This window comes from Paramormyrops kingsleyae, chromosome 24 (assembly GCF_048594095.1).
Source record: "Paramormyrops kingsleyae isolate MSU_618 chromosome 24, PKINGS_0.4, whole genome shotgun sequence".
In the NCBI taxonomy this organism is placed as follows: Eukaryota; Metazoa; Chordata; class Actinopteri; order Osteoglossiformes; family Mormyridae; genus Paramormyrops; species Paramormyrops kingsleyae.
In genome coordinates, this window is record NC_132820.1 from 11380562 (window position 1) to 11392233 (window position 11672).

Consider the following 11672-nt stretch of genomic DNA (forward strand, 5'->3'; position numbering starts at 1 on the left):
ATCACAACCTGCATCATTCAGCTCGGTCCGTACACACTGGGAGTTACAGGTTTCTCTGCTATCACTCCGCACGTCTGCAACACGGCGCCTGCGTCATTAGACGCCGGTTATCGTTAAAAATGCGTGCAGTCTGCACATCATGTGTGTGACTGGTGAAGATTATCTTGGTGTGAGACCCAGGCTGCACAGAGCCACGCCTCTAAAAATGTTTGTGGGCGGGGCTTAGATGCACATTTCATTGGTCCTTGTTGGTGGACTGGTCACATGGGATGGACGTGATTGGGTAGTTTCAATTTTGCTGGACTATTCATATTACATCGTGTTATGAAATTTTCAGGGAGACCCCTGAAAATTTTTGCTCTATCCTGTCATTTTTGTCAAAATCCAAAGAATGACTAATTTGTGGTATAAGGCAGGTTTTGAGGGAGCACCATTTTTGGACCCATTTATTTCATGTCCTACCGTCTTCCCAGGAAGGGGTTAATAGTTGCCTCCTAGGTAGCTACAATGATTACAAGGCAATTTTCAGGGTGTGGTGTCGGGTTTGTTTTGTCTCGCAACCGAACACTGTGACCAACTAGCTTTTAATTATCAGTAGGAGAGAATTGCAAGCCCTTTAACCTTAAATAAAAAAACTTCTAGCAACACCTCCTTATGGCCACCAGATGGCGCTATATCCTTTCATGCATGCAAACGTTCAGCTAGCACTACATGCCCAGTTTATATTTAACAAATTAATCAGTCCAGTGCCTGACTGGGATAACGTTTTATATGTGTGTGGTGGGTTACGGATAAACCGCATGCATAACATTGAGTTTCTTTATTTGGCTGGAGATAGCTGGTCTCCTCCTTTTGAGCTGTGTGGTAACTCCTGACTGAAATCAGGTATCTACCCTGTGGGTGTTTTTCACTGAACATCCTACTTTTGTGTGTTCGTGCGGTCGGCTCAATGGCCTCCACAGACAGACACACACTCTCTCTCACACACACACAAACACACATATACGCAGTCTGTGGAGGTAAAAAGATGATACATCGTGCGATATTACCATGGTGAATTTTTCCAAAGAAGAGAATGTGTTTTTAGTCATTTTAGTAATGGGTTATTTCAAAGTCACTTGTTTCATAATTTAATCTCATAAATAGTGGAGAGGCTACCTTTTCAACTCCTGTGGACCTGCTGACGCTGGTGCTTGTGGAGTTTGCATGTTCTCCCTGTGTAACACGGATCTTCTGTGGATAATGTGATTCCTTCCCAGTCCAACAACTTACAGTTAGGCTAATCAGTGTCGCTAAATCACCTGTAATGTATTAGTGTGTCTGTCTGTGTGTCTATGTATGTGTGAGTATGTATGTCTGTGTATGTACGTGTGTGTGGTGTGTGTGAGAGAGTGTCTGTCTGTGTATATGTGTGTGTGTGTGTGAGAGAGACAGAGTGTCTGTCTGTGTATATGTGTGTGTGAGAGAGAGACAGAGTGTCTGTCTGTGTATATGTGTGTGTGTGTGTGAGAGAGACAGAGTGTCTGTCTGTGTATATGTGTGTGTGAGAGAGAGAGAGAGTGTCTGTCTGTGTATATGTTTGTGTGTGTGAGAGAGAGAGTGTCTGTCTGTGTATATGTGTGTGTGTGAGAGAGACAGAGTGTCTGTCTGTGTATATGTGTGTGTGTGTGTGTGAGAGAGAGAGTGTCTGTCTGTGTATATGTGTGTGTGTGAGAGAGAGAGTGTCTGTCTGTGTATATGTGTGTGTGTGAGAGAGAGAGAGTGTCTGTCTGTGTATATGTGTGTGTGTGTGAGAGACAGAGTGTCTGTCTGTGTATATGTGTGTGTGTGTGTGAGAGAGAGAGAGTGTCTGTCTGTGTATATGTGTGTGTGTGAGAGAGACAGAGTGTCTGTCTGTGTATATGTGTGTGTGTGTGTGAGAGAGAGAGTGTCTGTCTGTGTATATGTGTGTGTGTGAGAGAGACAGAGTGTCTGTCTGTGTATATGTTTGTGTGTGTGTGAGAGAGAGTGTCTGTCTGTGTATATGTGTGTGTGTGTGTGTGTGTGTGTGAGAGAGAGAGTGTCTGTCTGTGTATATGTGTGTGTGTGTGTGTGTGTGTCCTACCCTGGGAGAAGCTCCAGGAAATAGCCAGGATATGCAGTTGGAAGATGGATGGATGATATTATCAATTACTTCTGTTTATAAATGTACAATTTATACTTTTATACTTGTGTTTTTAGCCCCATAACTGTTAATTATTGAGTAAGTGTGATGTGAGCAGATTTTTACATTTAGCCTGTACATTTAGCCTGTACATTTAGCCTGTACTTATCACACTTATTACTTAATCACATCATACTTTGTCACAGATCTTTTCCCCTACAATGAAATCAGATTTAAGTAAAGTAACTTGGTGGACTCGCACCCCAATGAGTCATTCCAACACAGCGTCCCATCAACATTTCATCGCATTTCAGCACCAGGCCGGAATGCATCCTCGAGGAGCATCCATTGTGCTCCATTTGTGTTGCATTGTGCGCGTGTATTTCAGGACACAATGGCAGTTTGGAAGCTGGCATGTTCTAAGCCACAGGATGCCGCTGGACGGCCTCGTGTTCGGCCTCTGGGAGGCTGACAGGAATGCAGCACGGCCGATAGGATCGGTGCCCGGAAAATGCGACGTGGCCCTCTAAATAAGCAGGCGGCCGGGGGCTCTCGGAACCTGGAGAGGACAAGTGGGCGTGGAGGCTGGTTCTTGGGAGGCTCCACCCCAAAATGACACGACAACAGGCTCCTCTGGCCAGCAGATACGGTACTGTGAGGTAGGTGGGGCGTTATCTCAGCGGTGTTTAAGATATGGAGCATGCGCTTCATCGGTACGAAGCCAGGAAAGGCTGGACTTTGGTCCCATATTGACATGGGCAGTAGCTGCGACGGGGGTATCACAGGGCAGCTGTCAGGACTGCGTTTCATACCCAAAATCATCCCCAGGTAAGTACTGGGAAGGTTCACGATTTTGCTCTGAATGTGGGAATTTCTGTGCGGATGTCAGGTTCTGAGGGGTAAAGGTTCTGAGCCAGCCGACCCCAAAAACTCGTTATCTGGTCAGATAACAGTGCGGTGAAAGTGAGGCATTCATCCGGCCACCAGACCGGTGAGAGGAAGGAAAGGTCCTTCAAACATTCTCGCATGAAAACAAAACTAACACACGTTCCAAGCCTTTCGTGCTTGCTGAAGAAACACACGTCCCATTGTACCGCAGATACAGGAAGACGGCCTGTAAAAATAGATTTCATCATTGATGTACTTTGAGTTTCTGGGAAGTTCAGTCTTTGAAAGCGATATAAGGATTCACACTCTCCGCCAGGCGTCCGTTTCGGAATTGGGGACGCCCGCTCGCGTGATATAATCTCACTCCAAGTGCCGATTGGCTTCAGTCGCTCCGGAAAGGTGTTATAACAAGCAGAATCTGCCTGCCGCTGCTCCTACGCCTGCCGATCGCTCAGGTAAGTGGAGCCGCATGCCTCGAACCCCGCCAGGCGGACATGTTGTGGGGACACACGGAGAGCTCAGGTGTTCAGGGGAGGCTGTTAAAGATGGGTGTTAAATTTCGGCGAAGGAGGCCTTCACACACAGGCAGACAGAAGAAGGGTTTCGTGATTTTCCTATGCGGGGGTCAACCTGGGCGAGGAACCGTCAGCATTACAGGGTGTTACATGGGGGGCAGGTTTGCACTCTCTCTCCCAAATGAGCCCTCACCCAGACCCTCCCCTCGCTCTGTACAGAAGCCCGACCCCTGGCTTTGGATGCTGCCGCTGGGGTCTCCGTGACAACGAGATGGGGCCCCCCCTCCGCATCCTTCTGATATTGTGCGCAGCAGGTGCGTGTCTTTTTTTAAAGAAGCTTCTATTGCTTTTAAGACTAGCCTCCTGTACAGGGGACTGCAGGCTACCTGGGAGAAGATGTTGGATGGATGGATGGATGGATGGATGGATGATTGGTCGGACGGGCCGCAGTGAGCCGTGTTTCTTTTCCCAGGGGCACTGGCCGAGGTGCAGCTGGATCCCCAGATGGCCACAGTCCTCAGAGGGTCCAACGCTACCTTCAACTGCAGCGTGGACCAGAAGTGGGTGGTAATGAGCTGGCTGCTGAACGGCAATGTGGTGTTGACTGTGAGCAAGGACCATGGAATCCTGTCCAACGACCCGCGCTTCACCGCACTCAACTACAGCACCGACACGCTTTCGATCTGGGAGATCAATATCCTGGGTGTGAAGCGCACCGACATGGGAGAGGTTACCTGTGATGTGCAGAACATCCAGAAAGTAAATGCCCAGCTGTCCGTACAAGGTGGGTCGCGACCCTATGCCGACAAACCCAGAGACCCCTCAGAGCACCAGGAATTTTTATTTTACATCTATTTTTTTAATTTTACACTTGTGGGAATGGTATGTGGTTCAATGGGTTAGGATGCTGCTCCTGTCATCAGAAGGTTACTGGTTCAAAACCCAGGGTCAGCAGAATGATTTCACTTTTGGGGTCCTAAGCAAGACCTGTAACACCCAATTGCTCCAGGGACTGGCTCACCCTGCTTTCTCAAAATGCATGACATTTTGGACAAGGTACAATATATTAATTTATTATTCAGCTGTGGCTAATTAACCAAGTGCTTGGTTGGAACATCTAGGAGCAGACGCAGGGCACACCATGAGAAAGGTCACGTGCTTCTTATTCTCGGGTCCCTTTCATAAAAAGCTCCTGGATCCTCACAGTTTCCTGTATGTGGGGAAGGTGGACAGGAAGTGATTATGAAAGGTTAAAGTTCAGGGGGCGGGGCCAAAGAGTCTGACGGTTCGTGTTGTGGTTTCTATTACTTTGGCAAACAGTGACGTAAACCTCAAAGAACTCCTTTATCGATCAGAACAAGGGAGGGGTGTGTTTGCTGTGGGTGCATTCCGCGGGGGGAGGGGGGACATTGTCGTTTCAGGTTTTAAAGAGAGGGAGAATAGCGAGTGTTACAGTGTAATTCATGGGCATTTCAGCAACTGGTGAAATGATATGAATATACATTGTTTAACATGCAGCTAAAAAGATCCCTTAGAGCAAAACTGTCACTTTGAAGTGCCTGGTGAGCTGGGGCTGGCTGCACCCCAGGGAACGACAGCTGTGCGCGTTTGAGGTACTTTTCAAACAATGCAGGTTGTTTATTCTCTGACACTGATAGTGGAAATGACAACTACCACCATATCCAGGCTGGGTCTGCAGCCGCTGGGAGACTCTTGTCTTTTTCTGCATGGGAATAATGTAGCATAATCATAAATGGTCAAATAAGCACATTGTTGCTCTGTAACTGTCCTACCAGTAAATGGCTTTTATTTCACATAAGTAACAAAACGATCAGTCCTAATCATCAGGATGAACAGAGGCATGTCGGGTTGGCTTGGGTTGAATGTGAGGGCTTGTATTCAGCTACTTGCTGGTACCTATTCAGCGCCCCCCAGTGTTCAGGAGACTGAGGTGCAGAAATAATGCTTTGCTCTTCAGCTCTCTGTGATCAGCTGATGGTATGCTTTTCAACCTTCTCCTCATCTTCACCTCCAGTTCGCGACGCTAAGAGCAGGGGCGTCAGATCCAGCTGTGTTCCCTCCATGCCGTTCCATGGCAAACAGAAATGCATGAACATGGATTTGTCTATGAGCAGGGAGTCTTGTGGAGACCCTCTCCAAAGGTTGGAGATCTAGATTTAGGGTGACTTTGCTGCATCTGTTTGCAGTCTGGACATGGACACAGGCTTGTTAACAGGAGGCAAAAAGAGAGTGATGGGTCAACGCCAGAGTGCCTGAGGCTGTCTAGCTGAAATGCAGTGTGTCTGACAGCCCTATAGGGTATTAGGTCAGAGCCCAGAGGGGGGAGAGAGAGAGCGAGGGAGAGAGAGGGAATGGAGAGAGATGGAGAGAGAGATGGGGTGAGAGAGAAGGGGAGAGGGAGAGAGAGAGAGTGGGAGGGAGGGGAGAGAGATGGGGGAGAGAGAGGAAGAGAGGGTGATAGAGAGACGGGAAGAGATGGAGAGATGGGGTGAGAGAGAAGGGGAGAGGAAGAGAGAGAGTGGGTGAGTGGAAGGGAGAGGGAGAGAGATTATGGAGCGAGAGAGAGAGAGGGAGGGGAGAGAGAAAGAGAGGGGGGATAGAGAGAGTGGGTGATAGAGAGGGGGGAGGCCACCTCCCCCCAGGCCAGTGATAATAAGGTCTCCCCCCTGCACTTTCTTTGGGGATCTGCTGACCTGCCTGATGCTCCATCTACATGCAGTGATATACTGTAGCGTGGGGGGGTGGGGGGGTAGGTGCTGATGCAGTGCTCTAATACTCGCTGCAATATTTTACCCTCACACCGCGGTCTGGACCAGCACCAGGAGTGCCGTCCGCACCTCCTCCTCCTCTCCCTTCTCCTCCTGCATTACCCCCGTTATTGTTGGCACGCCGCAGGGTGAGCGATAATGTCTTAGATTTATGGTTCACGGGCCCCAAATCTCTAGCGGCACTCCTGCCGGCCATTAAAAGCATAAAAAAAAACAGGACAAGCATCCCATAATATCAAATACATCAGGGACAGTGACTGAGATGCGTCATCGTGGCCGGCATGGTAAGATCAGGATTTGGGATCGTCGGTGAGCAGGACAGGTCTGGGACATCCAAGATCGTCCCTGGCGATTTTTAGGAATGACTCAGTGGTACGGACCTCATGACCGATGTGTTTTGTCAAATCGGGGAATATAATCCCCTCTGCAATGTCGTTGCTACTTCTGGCCAATAGAAAGAGTTGGTTACAGTAGCACTGTTTCAGTCTTTTAAATGATGTTAAATTCACAGTGTGTGCTCACTCACTTTTAAACTGACTCCATTTATGTGGCAAGATAACAGTGTCGGATGTAACATGTGATGTATTCTGTATCTTTACTAGGCTAAGAACCATAGGTACTGACTTAATAGCTTTCCTGTATTTCCCTCCAGTAAGTGGGACAGTTCACATCACTGACATAAACAAGACCGCTACACATGGAGAGCTGGCCTACTTCCAGTGCAGTGCCCTGGGATGGTACCCTGCACCCATTATATCCTGGACTGAAGGGGGCAGCTTAGCCAGTGCGGACAGCTACAACATCAGTATCCTGCCGGTCGGACAGGACCTCTTTGATTCCACCAGCACGCTGGGCATCGTCGCCAGCAACAGCATCATCGTGACGTGCCTGGCTGCAGTGCCCGCCCTGACCACTCCTCTGACGAGCAGTGCCTTCCTCACTGTCGGTGAGAGACTCCGCCTGAGGGGCTGCAGAGCAACAGTTAAAGGGGTGACACTGGCAGGGCTTCAGGGGTGTATACAGGGGCGGGGCCTCAGGGTCACTGCCCACAGCTGAAAGCTGATTGGCCTCCGGAGTGCCCCCTGTCCAGTCACTCACCGATTCAAAACATATCATTGGTTAATAAGGTTGGGCCCCTGTATGAATCGTGGCCCACTCTCATTCCCGTCACTTTAAAAATCCTCTGATCAACCCTGATGTTAAATGACTGAGCAGTGACACTGCAAGTGTTAAATTGTGAGAGTGATAAGTTACTGGGGGTTGGCAAAATGCTACTTAAAGTAGCACTTTAGTCCCCACCTGCTCCATATCACCCCGGGCCAACTCAGAGATGGGGCTGAATTTGATACCAATGAGATTGCTAGAGATTACAGCATCCTGTCACCTGACGTCACGCGCCATGCGATCTGATCTCTCTGCGCGGTGGGGTGTTTCGGTTCACAGTACAGACCTCCCTAACACACACACCCCCGGCTCCCCAGGGCGGGTCATCGAAAGGTAAAAAATGGTTGAAAATCAACGTTCCACCCAACAAATGTGAAGCTGACCCTTCAGATGGGTTCACGGCCCCCCCAGCCGGGGACTGAATGGCCTCTGTGTTTGTTAACCTGTCCTCCAACTCAAACCCGGGACTCTGGACCCTCTGAAGTGGCCCATTGGTTATTAATGATAGTTATTATTATAATGATTATTATTATAACAGCAGCGATAGCAGCGATTCAGCTGCCCGAGGCCTGAAAGTCAGGATGACCAAGTGAATGAGTCAGTTAGCACAGATTTGGAAGAGAAATCTGCAGTGTTTGGGTTCCCAGAGCTGGGGGGGGACAGCATTTGTATGACACTGAGGGATGGACCTCATAACGGCAAGTTCAGCTCTGAGGACCCTGTGAACCCGGCTACTGACTGACCTTCCAGTCCAAATCTTCATCCACTATATCCAACTATCTGTCCTTGGATGCATAACTTCAAGCACACCTTTGGTTCCCATGGAGACACGTGAATACTGTCACCATGGTCTCTGGGCGTACTTTTGGGTGTGTTGTGACACGTTTCACCTCTCGTCTTGCTTTCCTCCTGCTCCCCTTCTTCGCCCCCCTCTCCCAGAGGCCCAACCGCAATACATAAACCTGACCGTGGTCATTGCCGTCACCGTCACCGTGGGCGCCGTCTTGCTGCTGGCCATCATCATCATCATCGTTGTCTGCTGCTACTGCCAAAGGAAAAATTCCACACGTATGTATCTTGCTGCTCCATCCTCCAGGAGCAACAGGCCAAGACAGTAGAGCCCTAACTGGCTCTGGAGGTCTTGCTCACTGTCGCCCTCTAGGGGTGCTCAATGATGAGTTTGCATATGTCAATGAGTCAGCAGCAGCCATGGCATGGGGTGCAGCCAGCGGTGGGCATTATCGTGACAGCTGGGGGCCGGATCGGGTTCGAGCCAATGCTTACTCAGCTCATGTAAATGAGATGACTGTAACATCCTCGGACACCAGTGAGTGAAAACACAGCTCTGACCCAAAAACTCAGTGATGAGGGCAATACAGTGATGTGTAATGCAAGTCTATTACAGACAATGTTTGTGAAGACGAGTATTTAGTTTTTTATATAGTATTTTACCACAACCTAACACAACCCTAGTCTACCATTATAATGATTAGCCTTCGCTACGTGGGAGATTAGCAATATTCCCTGTTTAGCAGCCGGCCAATAAGGGGTCGCCCGCTCCCCCCACAGCGGTAGCTTGGATGATGTCCCCTGAAGTTCTCGAAAAAAGAGCCTCCCCGGAAGAAGAGAGGTTCACGGTCGCTTCCCAGAACAGCCTGGGTGAATTCGATAACAAGGAAACTCATACAGTCTCTGTAGGTTCCCAGGCTTAACGTCGCTTTACAACTGCCTGCAGTTTTTCTTTCCATTGCTGATTTGTTCCACCGCTTTGCCACTGATGACAAGCGGGGAACCACCGTTCGCGGACCAGGACAGACTAAGAACACAAGAGCTGCGCGGGTTCAAACACATCCAGCTGATCTCTTTCTGAGCGATCGGATCATGTGTTATAACAGACACTCCTCACTTAACGACCTACCTGGACCTATGACCAACTCCCCGGCCAGTCGGTATTGTATGCGGGGCGTCTCAGCGCCAAGCTTCTCGTCTCTCATCACCCTCTCTCAGTCTTAGTCTCGTTCCCGCAGTCGCTCACTATTCACTACACTAGCCTTCACAATCTCCAAGAGTACATATTTCGTGTATAGATTTTTATAGATATTTTATCGTCTGCCACATAGTACACGATGTTGACGAAAATAAATAAAAATGATTACCTGCTGGAAACATTTATAAATATGCTAAAAATGTTATAAATGGTGCAAAGATGACATTGAAACAATATCTGAAGATGGTTGACGCAAACCTACTACCAGTGCAGTATGATCTAGTCGTAGGAATGAAACTCGGCCGTTAAGTGAGGAGCGTCTGTTTGCATGTTCAAGTCAGAGTATGGAAATGAAAGCTGATGAGACAGTGCAGGACTTTTCTCTTCTGCTGTTGGACACCAGGTGCGTGTTGAACACGCTGAACGCTTGTGAGGGTGCCGTATACCCCACCCTGCACTGTGGGGGTGTCCTGATTAGGGTTTGGGTTGGTTCACCACCTCTCACTGACTCGCCCTGGTTCAACTGCAGATAAAATGTGTTCATTCAGCCTTTGTCTCCTTCTATTATAGATTCCAGATACGAAGACGAGATGAGGTAAGAGTTTCGGATAAAACCGCACATACAAAGCTGGGGGTGTATTGGTGTGTATCACTTAGGGAACGTTTGGGTTCGGAGCACTAATTCAAATTATTTCAGCAGATCAAGACCTGATAGAGATATTGAGCTGGTTTTGTATTTTGACCTTTGTTGACCCCAGGAAGGCACAGAGGGACAGAGGGCAGGGTGCAGACAACCTGGGCTACTCCGCCGACAGCCGCGCGGGTGAGTCTCAGCCATATAGGCTGAAAAATAAAATGTATAAAAGGCTGAAAATGCTGCGGTTTGTGCACCATCCATGCTAATGAATCTTCTAGCTGTAAAAGTCACATGACGCGGTGAAGCCTGTCAGCCATCTTGGAAAATCAGCGCTGTGACCACACATGGATGATATTCTCGAAAAGGATAATTGATAACGGGCATCGCCCTCTCCCACGCTCTCTTAAGGTGCCGCCAATGGCCAGCTAAATGACAGTGTCGCGTCCCAGTCTGCTTCCATCAACGGTCTCCCGGTAAGATGAGCTCGACCTGGCCCAGTCACCCTCCGAACCGACACAAACGCTTCCGCCTTGATGAGACGTTACACAAGGCCTTGAGCTGTGTGCTGGAGGACGAGCAGGTGTTCACTTCCTGTCCTCCAGATGCACGCGTGTGCTGGAAGTTTCTAAAGCATAATCTCAGTGTAACACCAGGATATTTAGAGATGAAATCACATGGGAGCCAGTTTATAATACATATATTTTAACACCTAGCTAAAGGTTTAGCTTGACAAACCTTTATTGTCTTTATCGGCCCACTCTCTTAAAAATAGACGTTTCCCGAGTTCCATCCATGACCAGCAGGGGGAGCACAGGCTTGCAGCATCGCCAGCGCTGTCCTCCTGCCATGACCTTTGACCCTGACCCCCTCCACCCTCACCCCTGCAGATTCCAAATGCTGTCCGTCCCCATGACGCTGACAGCCCCGGCAACCTGTACGCACAGCACAGCGGCATGAAGAAAGCTCGGTACGCCACCATCGTGTGAGCGCCGGCCCACCGGCGCGAGGGCGCCCCCACCTGGAAGGGGCATCTTACTGGAGATGAAGTGCCCTCTTGATGTATGAGTGACATCAGCAGGGTGAAGGATCTCATCATGAACATTCGGTGCGGCTCGGAAGACAGAATTCCCAGGAACTGTCCGCAGGGAGAACACCTTAACAAGTACTTTATTTTTATATTTTTAAAAACCCTATTTTATTAAATCTCTAATTGCTTTTGTTGTTTTTTTATTGTTGACATTTTTTCTGACAATCCTTTAATTATAATGATATTTCACTATTCGGCTCTGTGGTTTCTATTTTTGTCATTTTTACCTTTGCACCTTCATGACCGTGAGCCACGGCGCTTTCGTGCACGAGCGCGGCACGAGCCGTCCGGCTCACACGCTGCCTTCTGTAATAGCGCAGAGGCCCTGTTTCCGGTGTCCTGTCCTTTTCACGCAGCGTCTTCCTCGCTCCCACGCGGGAGACGCTCAATATGTCGCTTTCATAAGCAAATTAGTGAAGATGACAGTGAAGCAGGATCATTTACAACCACACGAGTGCAGGA

The 11672-nt window shown here is 48.9% G+C and overlaps 1 protein-coding gene across 3 annotated transcripts; it reads left to right on the forward strand.

Moving 5' to 3' along the window:
• Window positions 1–2053: 2053 nt before the first annotated feature.
• On the forward strand, window positions 2054–11402 carry igsf5a (immunoglobulin superfamily, member 5a). Of its 3 annotated transcripts, XM_072706696.1 has the most exons (10): window positions 2867–2971; window positions 3348–3486; window positions 3766–3860; window positions 4019–4330; window positions 6988–7281; window positions 8439–8567; window positions 10057–10081; window positions 10245–10309; window positions 10532–10596; window positions 11011–11402. In XM_072706696.1, the coding sequence occupies exons 3-10, from the start codon at window positions 3818–3820 to the stop codon at window positions 11107–11109; spliced, it is 1032 nt and encodes a 343-aa protein (XP_072562797.1). In that variant the 5' UTR covers window positions 2867–2971; window positions 3348–3486; window positions 3766–3817; the 3' UTR covers window positions 11110–11402. The 3 variants fall into 3 exon arrangements, with proteins under 3 accessions (XP_023700578.2, XP_072562797.1, XP_023700579.2); XM_023844810.2 differs by lacking the exon at window positions 3348–3486 and having other exon boundaries at window positions 2054–2971; XM_023844811.2 differs by having other exon boundaries at window positions 3348–3860.
• The last annotated feature ends 270 nt before the right edge of the window (window positions 11403–11672 follow it).

What these genes read in the sequence shown, in the direction of transcription:
- igsf5a (XM_023844810.2), top strand. Translation starts at nt 2,844, where the DNA reads ATGCGCTTCATCGGTACGAAGCCAGGAAAGGCTGGACTTTGGTCCCAT. An exon ending in CAGTGCCTTCCTCACTGTCG is followed by an intron (nt 7,282 to 8,438) that starts GTGAGAGACTCC and finishes CCCCTCTCCCAG; the next exon opens with AGGCCCAACCGCAATACATA. An exon ending in CTTCCATCAACGGTCTCCCG is followed by an intron (nt 10,597 to 11,010) that starts GTAAGATGAGCT and finishes TCACCCCTGCAG; the next exon opens with ATTCCAAATGCTGTCCGTCC.